The sequence below is a fragment of the Festucalex cinctus genome, chromosome 15, assembly GCF_051991245.1.
Source record: "Festucalex cinctus isolate MCC-2025b chromosome 15, RoL_Fcin_1.0, whole genome shotgun sequence".
In the NCBI taxonomy this organism is placed as follows: domain Eukaryota; kingdom Metazoa; phylum Chordata; class Actinopteri; order Syngnathiformes; family Syngnathidae; genus Festucalex; species Festucalex cinctus.
The window spans coordinates 8,888,276-8,907,147 of record NC_135425.1 but is presented as its reverse complement, the minus strand read 5'-3'; the positions used below and the strand labels follow the sequence as shown (position 1 = coordinate 8,907,147).

General features: G+C 39.3%; 1 protein-coding gene across 4 annotated transcripts in view; it reads right to left on the bottom strand.

The window, feature by feature from the left end:
* The window catches only part of dcc (DCC netrin 1 receptor), a 466,971-nt gene that overhangs the window by 63,310 nt on the left and 384,789 nt on the right, over positions 1 to 18,872 (bottom strand). For all 4 annotated transcript variants that reach the window (XM_077498096.1, XM_077498095.1, XM_077498097.1 and 1 more), the window contains exons 26-27: positions 17,148 to 17,297; positions 4,696 to 5,010 (exon numbers count right to left, since the gene is read on the bottom strand). In XM_077498096.1, coding sequence (XP_077354222.1) covers positions 4,696 to 5,010; positions 17,148 to 17,297 — 465 coding nt within the window. The remainder of the gene's footprint in view (positions 1 to 4,695; positions 5,011 to 17,147; positions 17,298 to 18,872) is intronic.

Here is an 18,872-nt window from a genome sequence, read left to right as displayed (position 1 = left end):
ACCATATTTTCCGCACAATAAGGTGCACCCCATTATAAGGCGCACCTTCAATGAATGACATATTTTAAAACTTTTTCCATATATAAGGCGCTACAGTAGCGGCTGGGGTTACGTTATGCATCCATTAGATGGTGCTGCGCTAAAGGGAATGTCAACAAAACAGTCAGATAGATCAGTCAAATCTCATTAATAGATTACAAACCAGCTTTCTGACAACTCCATTCACTCCCAAAATGAATAAACAGCTGTTTCATTATTTCCTCTGAGGTAAAGTATTAGTATTAGCTAGCGATCCAAGATGGCGGGATCTTCTGCGCATGCGCGTCACAGATAGTGCAGGGTCACCGATAGCGTCTTGACAGCGAGACCTGTTGCGGTTCAATATTGATCCATATATAAGGTGCACCTGATTATAAGGTGCATGGTCAGCTTTTGAAAAAATTTAAGGCTTTTAGGTGCGCCTTATAGTGCGGAAAATACGGTACTTGTTAATGCACGCACACATTGAGTTTCTCCACATATTGACTCGCTTCACAAGCATATTACGTTCCCCTTCATCTGACAATTAGCACAGATTTTAAACATAGAAGGCCAAAACATCCCTAATGAAAATTAAATTGCACTAATAAACTAGCCACCAGAGGGTGCTAGAACTGCACAAATGGAAATCAACCTGACTTTTTAACAGATGTGTTCCCTTTAAATATTGTGAACATGACAACGATATTGTGGCAGTTTTAATATCACGATATCATGATATTGCCCTTATTGTTACATCCCTAACTGATACCAGTACGAGTGCCAAACTTGAGTAGTCACCTATACCGATACTAAGTATCGATACCACTAGTACTTTTGACACATAAAATCCCCCCACCCAAAATTGACTTTAAAGAAAACCCATTAAATATCCCAATATCGCATTTTTTCCCCTTAAAATTGCTCTAAATAATGGCTATTTCCTATTTTTCTATTTTCTAATTTCTCGGTCCTGATTATAAAACAGCCAAAAGACTGGTATCGGCTGCCGTCATGAGTGCGATACCTTGAAATAAGGCCGGGTATCGGCCTGATACCGATACCTGGAATCAGTATTCGCCAATCCCTAACTTTGGCACACGGGTTTGTTTCAAAATCAGCAAATAAAGTGATTTTGGTGGATCTAGCCAGGCCCAGAGTGGCTAACCTGAGTATCAGGAATTTCCTGGCTTGGTCAGACTGCTTTATGGACTCCCACTATTTTTTTGCAAACTTTTGAGGAATGGGTCTTACAAGCATTCATTAAGCAAACGTCTCATCTTTGGAGTTCAGGCCTTGATAGGGCCGTCTGGACCCAGGGCAATTCTCGGCAGGCCGCACGGTGGTGCTATTTTTCGGCCCACAGCTTCATTGCAAAGGTGATAAAAACCTTCCCATGATCAGGTTTGTTCGTACCGGTTTCTATAAGTTTCTTCCATAGTGCACCATGCTATTTACAATGTATCATCCAATCTCGGCTTATCATTTTCAAGGTCGCTGGCTGAATTGGAACTTATTCCAACTGACTTAGTGAAACTGTGAAAGACATACCACATCATTGGGAACAATATGCTTACAATGAAGGATTTCTTTAAGAGCATGTATAAGCTGGCCACGGTAGAGGGACACATTTTATTAGAGAGAAGAATCTGGGTAGAAAGAAAATAGATTTCTGCAGCAGTAGCATACTTTGTAGCACCCTGTTTTACAAATGGAAAAGTAATATTGAGCAGAGCTGCAGAAGTCATGCAATGCAGTTTAAACAAAAACAAATACAAAAAATGTGAGAAAGCAATTTAAATTGTGGTAAAAGCTGGTAATATTCTAATATTTTACTGAAAACGTCTGCAGATCGATACTCACTAAGTAACAAACTACCGGCAAAGTAAAAAAAAATGAGCAGTTGGATCTGTTCAAAATGAAATGGGTTCTTCCTATGTCTGTGTTACACACACAAAGATGCGCACAGAGAGGCCTTTTGGTCAGACTTAATCATATGAAAAGCACTAATTTGACAACCAGCAAGAAGCAGAGAAAAACATAGTAGGTTATGTCTGGTTATTTTTCCCAGGTTTACATAATATTGTTTTCATAGCTTGAAATGTGAAACAATAAACTCACTTTAATTTTTATTGGTTCCTTTTCTATCTATCTATACCAAATAGTGAAAAATCATAATATGGATGCGGTTGTTATTTTGTGGTTCACAGATTTTTAAAAATTGTATTAACACATGTCACAGATTATACACTATACCATTTGATTTTTTTGTTTGTTTCCTAAATCATCTCCTCATGATGCAAATGGTTAAATTTTTTTGTAGGCAGTGATGCACTTTCACTCGCCTTATTGAACAAAGGCAACAAAATAAACACAAACACATATTCACACACATCCTACCATTTGCCACAATTGACGACGAGGGGCATATTCACTAAAGGTTTGCGTCGCCTTTGTACGGCGCTAACCGGTAAAAATGGAGCAATCCGGGAGCGCCAACTTCACGAAACACACACAGATGGGAAAATCCGTCACTAAGTGTGCTGCCAACCAGATTGCGCCACGGTGCGCCGGCTTTATTTGCGCATATGTAAATTCAGTAATTTGCATACATTTGGCACATATTATGCCCACCCCAATGCAAATAAGACTCATTGATATACAGCGTCTAATTCACAAATAGCCACTAGGAATAACGTTTATAACGCAAATAACGTTTATGGAAAGCATGTATTAACCTGACACAACCTCGATCCCGGGATCATGACAGCAGTGCACGCCATTTGCGGCACAACATGCACGGCCCTCTCTGGCTAATCACGCAGAGAGAAGAGAGACAGAGAGAGAGAGAGAGAGAGAGAGAGAAAGAGAGAGAAAGAGAGAGAGAGAGAGAGAGAGAGAGGGGGACATTTTTCTATGTTGGTTTAGAACACATAACGTAACCTGGGCTGATCGGGAACGGCGGAGAGGCATTTTACGATTATTTTTCCGTGCCAGATGCATACTGTACGCCCACGCCAACCTCTATAATAATAGATTTTTAAAACTCGATTGCACCAATAATTTGTACTTTATGAATGAATGACGTCGTTGTCGTCCTGACTGCTCTGTACAGCTTAATGGCGCTATAAACGCTTACTCTCGGTCCAACCTCGCTTTCTGATAATGTCATCTTTCTCGCAACTGTTACTATAACAACCATGTTCTGTGATATATCAGGTGTAAAAGTGCTCCAAGCTGTCATGCAGTTTTGTGGGCGTGTTTGCACCGGTATATGATTAGAGCAATATCCTTAGTGAATAGGTGGGTAACTGGGCGCAGACTGCGTGTGCAGTTGTGGTGCAATATTTCATGCTATTACCGGATGCAGTGCATTCTTAGTGAATATAACCCAGAGTAACTAAAGGCAGAGTGGCTAACAGTTTCGCCAGTTAACAGCTAGACAACTACACTCTCATCAGCTGACTCACCCCGGGTTTACACCGGTTGCGTGTGCGGTGCGGCTGCGGTGCGGTGCGTCTTGACTGCGTGCTCCGGACGCGTCAATTTTTTGGCCAATCCACACAGCTGCGGTCCGGCAGCTCCGTCGCCGACCACTTCCCGCCGTGTCTCGCGTGACCGCGCGCGATCATGTGGCATTAAAAACAACGACAAACACACAGAAAGTCTGTGCTCAACAGAGAAGCAGAAAGAGAGGTGGACTTTTATTATTTTGTGGCTTTCTACCTCCAATATAAACCTCTCCTCGTCCATGTTCGCTGGTGTCTGAACCGTGAATGAGCACCTCGCACGTTAACTCCAGGCCCGTCTACGCCCACATCACGTTTTGCTAGCATGCTTGCGAAATAGGAGCTGGCGAGTGTTTTATCTTGAAAGGTAACCGGAAATTTATTTTGAAACTGCGTCGGTCTTCCTGTCCCGCTCGATGTGTTTTGTGCTAGCTTGCCATTTGCCGGGGGCCTACCGCTGCGGCGTCCGGCAAAAATAGAAAAGAGGTCTATCCTTGCGGAAGGGCTGCGGCACGCCGCAGCTGAGACGCAGTCGACACGCAACGCACACGCAAGCGGTGTAAACTGCACCATTCGAATGAATGGAATCTAATTGCTTGCGTCGCCGGAACGCACCGCAACCGCAACCGCAACCGGTGTAAACCCGGGGTTAGCTGTTCCTCAACCGGCCAGGCTACGCCTTTTAAAGTCACACATATTCAGTCACAGTTACAGATATAATATTGTAGAAGGTGAGGATGGTGACCACAAGTGAACAGAATTATTACCTGCACCTCACATGCATATAATCGGCCTTATTTTCATAGACAGGTGCCCTTGCGCTCGGCACAAAAACTGTCACATCTTCATTTTCATACTGGGCTAAGTCTTGTTTACTATGTTTGGGAATTTGCCAGAGTAAGGGCATTCTTTATTCCACACAAATTTGGTAACAGAAGAAATACTAGAAATAAGACCATGTCAAAGCAGGTCTAAGTTGTGGTGCAAGTGGTGTAAGTCAATTTTGGTGCATTTAACGCAGTGCAGGCAAACAGATTGTGAGCTCTGTGGTGCATGTCATCATATTTCATCCATAAAAATAACATGGGGAAAACCCTCTGAATTATTGTGGAGATCTATTAATTGAACAAATAATCAATATCATAAATTGAAGAAAAAAAATGCTTACTGGATTGTGGCAGTATCGAGGTGTACACCTTGGGGTCGATGGTGCTCATTGGGGGTGGCAGCAGCGGGTTCGTGAAGCTCCTAAGTGGGTGAGTTGGCCGCACACATGCTGTCGGTATGGTCCGACTTGCACCTGCCTGGGATTCCTCTGATGCTACAGCGGCAGCGGCAGCGGCAGCAGGGGCCCCAGGAACCGGGCCAATGCTTGGAACGTGCTCCCCAGCACTCACAGAGGAGCCAGGAAGGAGTGGGGGCGGCTGTTGTGGAGGAGACTGCTGCTGCAGAAGAGGATTGGTGGAAGCATCTGTGGATATGACTGAGGAGGAAGTTGATGAAGCCACGAGGATGAATGGCAGAGAGGAATAATGAAGGAGGAAAGGAAAATGAGATGGGGGGGTTGAGCGTAAAAGACGGAAGGACAAAAAATAAGTACAGAAGCAAGAAACATAATAAATGTTAAAAGATAGAATTAGTGAATATATCAAACTGTCAACAAACTTGGTAGTATGCCACAGTGTTGTAGACTTTTATGAAGGCAGTTGTTTCACTTTTAATTAAGTTGGAAACCAATTTACGCTAGACATCTCTACATTTCCTTTCTAAATATGCATCCATTTATTTAAATCCCTAAAATATGCTCTGGAAGCTTGGCTTAAAGCCTCTTCACACAGTAGTTAGCACATTTATCACCGGGGACTTGGCTCCAAAACTATCTGCAATATAACACGACTAACAAAAAATTCACAAAGAATCTCAGACTATTTAATGAAATCCACATATGTGTCTCTATTTGGGAAGAATGTCCCAAAGAGACCTCAAACCATTATTAAAAATGCCTGGCATTGAGTTCAAAGCTTTTTGTACTGTGGTATCTTTTGTTAAGCTTTTTTTCCCCAAGATAAGAACTAGCAAAGCACAATTTTACTTTTAAAAAGTTTTGTTGACCAAGATAACATTATCTACAACAGCGATTCTCAAAGCGTGGTACAATTCCCAATAGTTAACACATTGAAACTGGCAATAGTATGAATACATTTACTGAACATATACAAAGTAGTAGTGAAAACAAGGTTTTTTTGGTCCAAAAGAATTGTTTTCAAGATCAAACTGATAAAACTGTCTTGGCTGAATTGTGGAAAACTTAGTATTTGGCTTTGGAGGCAAACGTTGTTGTTAAACAATTTCTGTAAGTCTCAATGAGGTGTTGTGAATAGGGACGTAACGATATCCGAACATCACGATACGATATCACGATATGAAGGTCACGATCCGATAAATATCACCATATTGTGAGGGGTTGGCGATATATAAAAAAGATCACAATATTGTAAAAAAAAAAAAAAGAGCTCAAACAAAAAAATCACAATATTGTGCTTTTGTACATAACAGCAATGCATATAAACCTACAATCTCTAATAACAATATTGAGACACTTACTTGCTAATGCAAGCACACATTGATCGCTTCACAAGCAAATTAGGTTCCCCTTCATCTGACAATTAGCATAGATTTTAAAACATAGAAGGCCAAAACATCCCTAATAAAAATTTAATTGGACAAATAAACTAGCCACGAGAGGGTGCTAGAACTGCACAAATGGAAATCAACCTGACTTTTTTTAACAGATGTGTTCCTTTTAAATATTGTGTCCATGACGACGACGACATTGTGGCAGTTTTAATCTCACGATAACACGATATTGCCCTTATCGTTACATCCCTAGTCGTGAACCAGTCGATGGAGATTTTGGTCCACTGCCTGTGAGGAGATTGCTCTGCTCTTATGTTGGAATGGTACCTTCTCCAGATTGCATTTTCAGCTGCTTCAACATATTTGCAATCGGCTCTAGGGCAGCGCAGTTGCACTTTTTTCAAACTATAGTGGTACCTCTACTTATGAACGTCTCTTCATACGAAATTTTCAAGTTACAAAACTCCTCAACGGGAAAATATTGCCTCTTGTTACGAAAGAAATTTCAATATACGAAAGGTAAAAATACAGTACCGAACGCAACATACTTTTAGCTATGGCTAGTATGGTTGTGTGGTTGAGAGGTAAAACTGGCTTCGTGAGCTAATGGTCAGCGGTTCGACTCCCGCTATTACCTAGCATCTTCCTGACATCCCGTTGTCTAAGAGGAACCTCTATCATCAGTATCTATGAGCCTAGATAATAGATCGGTGTCTATACAGCGTCCTCATCATTTATCCCGCGGCCCATGAGGTGTTCCGATTTGTGCAAAATTTCAAACAATTGGTGATTGATGAAGGCACAGTAAGCTTTTAATTGCGACGAGATGGGCCTTTTTTGGAAAAAGATGCCTCGCCGTACCTGAAGTTCCATGGTTCGGAATTTGTTGAAAAGAATCACCCAGAAAAAGTGTTCACCAGTCGAGCGATTGCTCATTAATATGATGTTTGCCTTGGACATTTTCGAAGGATTGTTTTAAAAAAAAAAAAAAAAAAAAAATTGTCAAGTTCATATCACTGAGATCGTCCATTGTTTACTAATCAACTGACTTTAAGTATGTGTTCTGGAAAAGTAAACTGGCATTCATATTTCACTTTTTTCAATTCAATAAAAGTTGTTTATTCTTTAAAAAAATAGATGAAAAGGAGACAGTAAGAAGTAAAACTTGTAATGTCTACACAAAAAAAATTATTGACACAAAATGAATGACAGCAAGCAGTCAAGACGTTTTCAACATAAATTTACAAATTCATTCAACAGCATGATCATGACAATGTTGTGCATATCTGTAAATTGAAGCAGAAATCATTTGTCAATCAAATCATTTTGAATTGAAAATCGTTTGAATCGAGAATCGAATATCGATTCTGAATCGAATCGTAGACCCAAAAATCGTAATCGAAATGAATCGTGAGATAGTCAAAGATTCCCAGCCCTAATACTTATGTCCATTTAAGTCTCAGGAAATATCCCAACGACGTTTACCTTTATCTTTGTCTTGCACCATGTCCGTTCTTTAATAATAATAATAATAATAATAATAATAATAATAATAATAATAATAATAATAATAATAATAATAATAATACATCCATTTTCTTGACCGCTTATTCCTCACAAGGGTTGCAGTGGGTGCTGGAGCCTATCTCAGCTGGCTTTGGGCAGTAGGCGGGGTACACCCTGGACTGGCTGCCAGCCAATCGCAGGGCACACAGAGACAAACAACCATCCACACGCACAAGCACACCTAGGGACAATTCGGAGCACCCATGCATGTCTTTGGAATGTGGGAGGAGACTGGAGTACCCGGAGAAAACCCACGCAGGCACGGGGAGAACATGCAAACTCCACCCAGGAAGGCTGGAGCCCGGACTCGCACCCTAGTCCTCTGAACTGGGAGGCGGACGTGCTAACCAGTCATCCACCGTGCCACCCTAATAATAATAATAATAATAATAATAATAAAAATAATAATAATAATAATAATAATAATAATAATAATAATAATGAATTGGATTTATATAGCGCCTTTCATGACAACAAAGGATGCTTAAAAATTGAATCAAAGAAGAAAAAACACCAACTGTGGTCAGGAGGGGTGCAAAATATTTCACAAAATGTGCAAAGTATGTTCTGGAATTAATGTGGGATTGGAAGAAAAGGATGCAGCCCAGAATAATCCTCACGTTGACTTTGGAAGGGTGAATCGCGAGGCCATCAATCTTAATGGATTTTTCTCCGACCTTCTCAGCAGTGCTTTACGGGCACAACCATGAGCTTCATCTTGTTTGTGTTAATTTGATTAAGATTTTATGTCATCCATGACTAGTAATGCTGGGGCACAGGAGTGAAAGGTCAGGGCGAGTTGTAATTAATGAAGAGAAGTGTACCAAGTACAGATCTTTGTGGTACGCCTTGATTGAATTGGAGCTATTGATGGTGACAACATGTTCTCTTGGCCAGGCATGACTTGAACTAGGAAAAAAGATGTACCAGTGAGCTCAAAGTGCTCAGTCAAGCGGTTGAGGAAGATCGGATGGAAACATCATATAATATACGTAGAGAGTTGTAAATAATAATATCCTTCCATCCACTGTTGCACAGTGCTTGTTGGCTGGCCACAACCACGACTGTGTGAGCGTTAAGTGCAGATCTGCAGGCGCTAGTGTCAATGCTGCGGACAATCAACCACAGAGACGGCCCGCCTTCACTGCAGCTGGGCAGCTGACAGTCCTCTGTGGGAGCCTCAGTGGCCATAGTGGGACGGCGATTAAATCCACAGCCCTCAAACCGAGATGATGATAGCGAAGCCCATGAAGCCGCGCAAATGTTAAAGGCATCACCACACCGAAAGCCGGAGAGAAGCCATCGTTCCGGAGGGTGGTCCTGGTTAAAGTAAGCCATGACTAATGTTTCAAATTTGACGTGAACATAACAGCAAGGAAATGATAGCAATGGGTTGGTGTCGTTATGGCGCTGATACTAGTCTGACGACGCAGCTTTCGACCTAAATGTGGGTGCTTCAAAATGTACAAAAAACAAAACAAATATTGCAGCTGACCTTCCAAACCGGGGCAAATATTTGCTAAAGATAATAATGGCTGCCACAAAAAAGGCAGTAACTAGGAAATGGCTGCAATCTGATCCTCCAACGCAGACCGATTGGATAAGTATTATGAACACTATTGAAAGTATGGAGCGAATTACCTTTCCTTTAAACCAAAAAATGGAAAAATTTCTTCTGTTTTGGGAAAAATGGATTGTGTTTATAAACCAAAGAACTGATTCTTGAACCATTGCTGTATAAAAAGACTGTAATTACTGTATTTTTTTATTTATTTTTTATTTTTTGTAATGTGAAATTGATGACCAAATGTATGCTTGTTGATTCTGTATTGTTATAATTGAAAAAGTTAGAAAAATAAAGTTCTAAAAAAAAAAAAAAAAAAAAAAAAAAAAAAAAAAAAACAGAATACGAGACTAAATTTACTACTGGGTGTTATTCGGCTGGAAATTTTTAATGTATTAACATAACATTTTTAAGAATCTCCAGAATTAAAAGTGCCAATGTTCGGACCGTGATAAACACCCTTTAATCATATATTTGATACAGATCATTTGCTTTGTGAACATTTTTTCTTGTTGATGTTTCATCCATCTTTTCTTATGCTGCACTTCACGTCTTTTACATTGTCTCTCTGTGATATAGTTTTAATTGATATGGATGTGATTGACAATATGAGATAGATAATGGGAAAATGTGAATTAATCACTGATTGCCGCATAATTTTGATTACTGCCTTGAAATTAGTGCATACTGTCTCATGATGATACTTCTATAACTACTATGAGTGGTTGTAGATAGGTTGAAGATTTTCAACAAATAAGGATGGAGCGAGCATTCAGGGAATGCAAAGATTTCCTGGCCCACGATGATGACGACGAGTAATAAGCTGATTTAGATTCCCTCGAGCTGTGCTCTTGGAATTACGTGCACAACTGGGTGCAGTGGCAGCAACACTATCGATGGGCCACAATTCAACTACTTTCAAGCCTGACCAATTTTTAAAAATGTCTCCAACTCTCCTCCCTGTCCTGACCACCACATTCACTGCAGTAGTGACATCCTACAACCCGCTGCATTTTCTTATATCCATTGTGGCGCTTCCGAGGCTACCAAATAACATGCCTCTCCTCACTCCTACCTCAATGATAAACACCTTGAATTCAGGCTCTGGGAAATTATGTTTCTTCATTTTCGTTCTGCTTGTCGCCAAGTTTCACCCTTCACATAGCACTGATCAGCATGACTCATTTATATTCGTGTGAAGCTTTGCACTGAGCATATGAGTATGGCATGTAGATGGAGGATGAGAATGATCCACATATATACATTTCTGTGCACTGTGACTTATCAAAGTAAGATTTTCTACTTGTGTGAATACAGTTTGACAGGTCTGACTCATTTTTGTTTTGCATCATTTTTGGCTTTTGTGCATGTACACTTTTGGTAAGAATACTGCACACTGTTTGTGAGGAGCTATACATGTTATTTCCATCAAAAAAAAACAAAAACACTGAAGCGCGGTAATTACTGTGTAGTGAGCCAAGTGAACTGTCATCCAGTTTCCAATAGTACTGCCTGCATACGTTTCATCATGTCAAATGGAAGTGTTGAAGTAAAAAATACCACCCACCATTGTATTGGTATGGCTAATTCACACAGTAGGGATCTATTTTCGTAGACAGCGCACATGCACATGAAGTAAGAAAAAAAAAAAAAAAGGTGCATCGTCATTTTTGTCTCAGAAAAAGTCTAGTTTACTGTGAATTTGGAACTCTGTGCCTCGCCATCCTGGTAATTTGGTGACCGAAAGTAGACTACAACTTAGACCAGGGGTGGCCAAGTTCGGTCCTCGAGAGCTCCTATCCAGCCTATTTTCCATGTCTCCCACCTTCAGCGCAGCTGAATCTAATGATCAGCTAATTAGCAAGCTTTGCAGAAGCCTGATAACGACCCTGATCATGAATCAGGTGTTAGGGGAGAAAAACATGGACGGGTTGGATAGGGGCTCTTGAGGACCGAACTTGGCCACCCCTGACTTAGACCATTTCTGAGCAGGTCTAAGTTGTGGAGCATATGTACAGTATGGCAGATGTCATCGTGGAGGTACTTCGATCTCCCGCATGGACCTTACCGAGTCGATTTCTGGTTAAGGTTGGATTATGCTTGATGTGTGATTGCTCCATTTTAGTCAATGAAAAGTCAAAAAGGGTTTAGTATAGTTTTAGTCTTTTTTTTTTTTTAAATAATTGATAAGAATTCCTACTTATTTAATAAGACTTTATAATAAATGTCATAATTTTGTCAAAATAGTAGCATGCTAAGAAAATAGAATGGCCTTCACTATCAAACAAGAAAAAATATGATAGCTTATAAATCACATGACTGGCACTCCCACGTCACTGAAGCTTTTTGATCTTTACCTCAAGTAATGGCTAAAAATATAAAGTACTTGTACTATGAGTTTTGGTGTATTTTATTAGTGTGGGGATAGCAACGGGGCTAAAATGCTACATTTACCTCCATGTTTTAGAGATTACAAGACAAATGCTCACAACATAACTGTAACAAACGTCAGCCTGACGTAGCTAGCAACGCATTTGTGCCAGGATTTGAAAATCTTTTACCTTACTGTGAAATTTATTACAAACAGATTGTTGATTAGTAATATTATACCTTATTTATACAGTATTTGTAACAAACTGTGTTAGTTGTGAGTGTTTAATTGTTGTGGCGTACTGTTGAGGTGTTGTGGCGAAAAGGTCTTTTTCCAACGCTGAGGGCTGTTATTTCCAAGTTCCTGAACGTGTCAGTCTGTGAACGGTGTGTGAATGGGAGATAGGGAGAACTGCCAGGCGGGAGGATGAGCACCTTTATCGAGGCAAACTTACTTGGCTGAGGGCTCTCAATCATTTCTGCTAACTTTTGAATAATTGTAGTGTGCTGAATGCACATTTCGAACAGCCACTAACATTTTTATACATTCTTGTCTCGTAGACGAAATCTCACACTCACATGCTTGTCATCATTTCATCATCAAAAAGCCATGTTAAGATCGATATGGCAACAAAATAACCAGTCAAAGGCATTGTGTGTCATGTTTCAGTACGGTGGGGTTGGGGTTTTGTTTCATTTTGGGTGTTCATGTTGTCTGTTGTCTGGTTTTGTCTCCTAGAGTCTCGTCAGTTAACCTCATCCACCTGTGTGTTGGCCCCTCCCCGTTTGTGTGACCTAATTAGTGCCCTCTGCCTGCTGTGTCTCCCAGGTGTTTCCTGTTGGTATCTCGTTAGTGTTGGTATAAGGGAGTGGTGTTAGTTTCAGGCGGGTTTGGGAGCATTGTTGTTGTCAAGTCTGGTATGCTAAGCTGTTTGGTCAAGTTTCCCCACGCCTGTTCTCCACATCTACTCAACTTCACCAGTGTCAACTCAACTTCACCAGTGTCAACTCAAGTTCTCCACGTCCATTCAAGTCCTCCACGATCAGCTCAAGTTCTCCACGTCATGTCAAGTCTTCCCCACGTTAACCCCGTCCACGTCATGCCAAGTCTGTCCACGTTCGTCATGCCCAGTCTGTCCATGCCTGTCTACGTTCTGCCCAGTCAGTCCACGTCATGCTCAGTCTATTCACGCCATAACAAGTCTTCACTCCATGTCAAGTCTTCACGCCATACCATGTCTGTCCGCCTTCGTCCTGCCAAGTCTGCTCCACGTCATGTCACGCCAGTCCAATTTCAGTTTAGTTAACTCATTCACTCCCAGCAATTTTCACAGAAGCAATCCCGTTCGCTCCTAACTGTTTTACTGGATTTTGGTTGATTTTGCAAGGCCCACAGAATATTCAATTGCAATAAAAGGATGGAACCTACCAAAAGAGAGATTAAAGTCTCAACTTTCATCAGGAAAAAAAAGGCTGTTTCTATCTGTTTCCGTTTTGCAGCAATTAGCATTAGAAAAGAGCTAAGTTTCATCAGTTTTCACAAATCTATTTAAAATTGCAAGTAATTTAGCTTTTTTACTAGATGGCCCTGGTTGATCAACTTTGCTCTGCTGCCACCTGCTGGCCGTTTGTGTAATTACCATTTCTGCAACCATTCTTTGCAGTTGAAGCTGCATTAAAGCCTTCTGTATGCTCTAGCATTTAAAAAACAAACAAAAAAAACCCCCGTATAAATACGTCTTTGGGACACTTAAAACATTAAAAAAACGTATTTATACGTTATTGGGAGCAAATGAGTTAATGTCATTCTCATTCCTGTTTGTCTCCCTACCGTATTTTCTGCCTTTGGGTCCATCCTCATCCACAACATAACACGATGTAACCTCCAACCATTTATCCAATGTCTAAACTGTAGCACTTATGGTCATCATTCACACTCGCGTGTTACCGTTGTCAGAGTGAACTAATATCAATACTATCAGTGACACCAAACCAATTTCAACATTTAATTTCTGTTTTATAAAATCTATTTCTTTATTTCTGGTAATGTGTATATAAAAACAAATCACGGAAGTAATGGTTTTGAACATACTGTGTGTGGTGTGTTGCACGAACCGAGTTCGTTCATGAATGTGACGGGAAGCCTCACAAAGCCTCTCGATTAAACGAGACTTCCAAGTCAACATGCAGGACCAGTCGCGATACTTCCTGTTTTCAGCAGAAAAAGCGTCATAAAAAGAAAAAGCGTTTAAACGAGTGTTAATGGACTCTGGGTGGCACTCCGCACACGGAGAAAAACCAACATGTTGAATATCCCGATTTCAAGTCGGAGGTCCATCCGAGGGCCGATATCGGGATGAGCCGTGTAAGTTGTCAACATACACACGGAAGGATTATGTGTTAAGATTTTCGTTTGGATGCCAGTGCGTCCTTACAAATTGTCGGAAGGGGGATTCAGGGCTAAAATCGGGCCAATTCTCCTGCCGGGCTTGAGTTCAGTAAGTGGTACAGAAAATAGATGGGTGGGTAGAGTAAAACTAATTAATTAAATGGAAAAAATATGGAGGTTAAAAAGATGTCACAGACAGTGAATTATGTCTATTTTCAGCAGATCTTACCTCAAGTAAAGAAATGAATCAAATATGCATAATGTCTGTGGACTACTACACCGACCCCAGGCAAATTTTCCCCAATGCATTTAACTTAATTAAATGCTGCTCAGATTGGACAGAAATGTAAGTCATTTCATTTTAACTTGTCTTCAACGATTGTGAATAGTCATCACCATCATTAAGATGACAGTATAAAGAAACTAATGAGAGGTGGCTGAGAAAGCTCATACACAAATTGGTGCATACTTAGTGGACCCATATGCTGAGCAGTATATTCACCCAAACACCACATAGCCCACTGCAGACATTAGCTAGCTAAAGCCAGAAGTCTGAAATGATAATTTATCAACGGCTCGTGATATCTCGCACAATAAAGCACCCACAGCCTGGGGCTTTTTACAATGTCATCCAAGGTGTGAGAGACAGAAGGCTCAAGTATCGTTTTGTGTTCCCCTTGACAGTTTGTTGTAACTGCATTTTGTTGCCAGTGATCAGTCCTCCCAGGGTGTCAGCTAATTGAATGACTCTGGGGCTTCTTATTGTTTCTCAGCTGTCTCCAAGTCATTGATACAAGCTGACAAGAAATTAGGCAATTATTGAATTACTGTTCCCTACTGCATCGTTTAGCTCTACAGTAAAGTTGTCTCCAATAAGACAAGAAGCATGATAGGGGGAAGACCATAGATCACATATTTACTCAGTAAATTCTCCATTTAGAAGATTTTCCATACAATTGTTTTATGTTGGATTTAAACATTTTGTAATACACAAATACAGACTATTTTATCTATAACATTTATACATCATTAGCAAGGTATGTTTCACTCTTCAATTTCTAAATATAATGTAAACTTTTTTTTTTTTTTTTCATTTGGTGTTAAAGACCAATCAAAACTGTAATTTGAAAATGATGATACATACCTTGTGGTCATCTACGACTATGCATTTGCACAGTTGTTTGTACTGTTAGGTTCAAAATTAGTGACAAAAGGAAAAACCCTCGTGCTTACATTAGGCTGCTGGTGAGGTGATCAAAACCACCATCCTAATACAATTGGCAATAGGGATGTAACGATATCTAAACGTTACGATACGATATTATCATTATATGAAGCTCACGATATGATAATTATCACGATATTGTGGGGAGGTTGGCTATATTTAAAAAAGTTCACAATATACTAATACTAAAAAAACTAGCACAATAGTGTTTTTGTACATAACAGCAGTGTTGTATTATGTTTTATCATTGTTATTATTATGTTATGTTGTTAATGTACAAACACATTGAGTTGATCCACATATTGACTTGGTTCACAGGCATATTACGTTCCCCTTCATATGAGGATTAGCATGGATTTTAAACATAGAAGGGCCAAAACATCCCTAATGAAAATTAAATTGCACTTAAAAAAATAGCCACCAGAGGATGCTAGAACTGCACAAATGCAAATCAACCTGACATTTTTAACAGATGTGTTGCATTTAAATTTTGTGAACATGACGATGACGATATTGTGGCAGTTTAAATATCACAATATCACGATATTGCGCTTATCGTTACATCCCGCAATGGGTATATTTTTCCAGCGTCGATAACAAATTAATCATTCATTCATTCAGCATGATCTCAAGTGTTACACATTATATAACTTTCTGTTCCCCAATGCTCGTGCAGTAAACAATAACAATACACTCTGCTAAATCAGAGCTGGGCAATTTTTGATGACTACAGCAGCAACACGTTTTATAGCCATTCCCTCGAAACCTATACTATATGAACATGCATAACAAAGTTATGACTTTTAAATGTATTTTTGAAATACAAAAAAATGCAGTGGAACCTCTGGTTTTGAATTTAATTTATTCTATGATAATGTTTGTAACCGGAAATGTTCATAAACTGAGGTAATGTTTCCTGTTGAAATGAAGGTAACTGCAATTAATCCGTTCCAGCCCCCAAACTAAGCTATACTTAACTTTTTTTTAATCAGTGTGTGGTTAAAAATATAGTGAAATATAGAAAAAAAGGTGAAACACACACACTGAATAAACATAAATGTACATTATATTGCTTTTTACTTTAATGTAGTAGGGGAAAAAAATTAGGAGGACTACAACTCTTTTACACTGAAGAAAAGTCTTTTTCCATAATAATATTATGTAATATATTATCCATATAATAATAATATAGTTTATTTTGGTACAAAAGTGTCTTTGTGAAAAACAAAACAAAACAAAACAAAAAAAACAACATTGTACCTGTTGCCTGCTTACAGTCGACCCCCACATATTCGGCACCAGTGGATTTGTATATTCACAGATAAACAAAAAAATAATAATTCTGCAAAAAAGATGCGCCTATTTTTACACTGATCGCAGTCTGCGTTCTGTCACTAAACTACCAGATGTGCTGGGGGCGTGGCACCTGTGTCCGCAGCAACACCCATAACACAACTAGACTTTCCCTAGCATGGAAATGACGACATGCCTGTTTTTATGTCGATGATTGTTGCGCGTGTCTATGAAAATAGAGCCCCATAACTTCTGTTTAATTTGGACGTTACGCCCACTGTAGTCGTGTTTGTTGCTTTACAATAAAGCAGAGATTAACTGTCTCCCATGTACTATATCTTTGGAAGATATTGAAGTACACTTGTTGCATTGTGTGATCCAGAGAGCCCATGATGGTTACACAGCACGAGAAGAAGCACAACATACCGTACATCTGCACGCACGCAAACGTAGCTAATTTTTCTATGACAACTTTCTGTAACCCAAATTGTTCATAAAAATGGTTTCCCATAACCTGAGATCACACTGTTGTATTCTCCAACAGTTGTTTTGTGTTTCTGACTTTTGTGGTTTTACCTTGTGTGTATCCTCTGTCCACAGTCAGGCTGGAGAACGGCATCGGTCTTAAACTGAATTTGGTGTGGCTGAAGCTGCAGGATGGGGAAGGAAGTATACCAGGATACTGAGAGGATTCAAGAGATGGCACTGGAATGGCACTGACCACCGCTGAAAAAGAAAAAAATAGTGGTCAGTACAAATGGCACAATCTAGTAGGGCTGGGAATCTTTGACTGTCTCACGATTCGATTCGATTACGATTTTTGGGTCTACGATTCGATTCAGAATCGATTTTCGATTCTCGATTCAAACGATTTTCGATTCACAATTATTTGATTGACAAATGAGTTCTGCTTCAATTTACAGATATGCTCAACATTGTCATGATCTACTCCAGTCTGCTTGGCAAGACAAAATGACAAATAGAGACATTAAAGTGTCTTTTTTTGTTTTGTTTTGTTTTTTGTTTAAACATTTATTAATTTTGTATTGTAAGTGCCTTTTTCCACAAAAACAGCATGTGGGCTACAACTGCCTTTTCCCCTTCTTCTTCATTTTTAATTTAAATAAAATAGATTTTTTTGGATAATATCAATTCGATCAATAAATGAGAATCTCGATTCTTTTATGAATCGATTTTTTGGCACACCCCCACAATCTAGTGTAGATATAAAAAGATCAGGATGTCTCATCCGGTCTAAAAAAAGTTCAGCGTGTGTAATGTGCTAAATGAAGAAGAAGGAATTTGACATGTTTTTACATACAAAATAGAATTTTGGGATCATGACCAAAACTGAAAAAGGTCCATTGCACTTCAAATAACTATAAACTTTGGTCAAATGTATTACAATTGTTTTCAGTCATGCCAATAATGCATTAATACTCTAATATGCACAGTTTGCACACTTTAGTTTTTTGATGAGTAATGTTACTATTTCTAGACCAGTAATCAGATTAAAATTACTTACCAAAGCCACAATGTGTTTTTGTCATTTTCCTTAGTACAAAGGTACTTTGTAGTCATGTATATGTGTCTTTATATATCATGAATTATTAGCAATTACAAATAAACATAATTTGAGCAAATTTGTTACTTCATCAGTGTTTATCAATCTGGTTGACCTTCATATTGAGCAGTACTAAAGAAGTAGCTCACAGTTCAAATAGGCTAGTGACCTCTGAGTATATAAGCTTTCTTTTTCTGTCAGGTCGAGATGTCACATAAGCGCCAAGTCACGTGTTGAGCATGTGGGCAACTCAGGTCACAGTCATTATTTTGAGTTTGTGTCAGGTAAAAGATAAAAACTATTAAGATTCATTGCACATTCTGTGCCGGTGACAGTGTTATCTGGCTTCAAAAACTCCACATCAAATTTGACGAAACATTTTGAGTCGCAGCACGTTTTATTCAAGCTTCCAGAAAAATCCCATCAAGGTTGTGCGAAGCAGAGCGGCTACTAATGTAGGCGGTTCCACACCACTCAGAAACAGCACAACAAAAGACTTTCTGACCAAAGGTTTGAGAACCGTCAAAATTATTTCCCCCAAAAATATAAAATATATATTAAAGAAAAAAAAAATGACAACACTTTTTCTTATTCCGACTATTTTTTCCTTCTCATTATGGAAAAAGTAGTGGCCTATCATTGCCAACTATTACAGCAATAAGAATGGGGACGGAAAAAAAAAAAAAAAAAAAAAAAGTTTAGATTTCTGGCAATTTATTTCATCCAGTTTTTCTAAA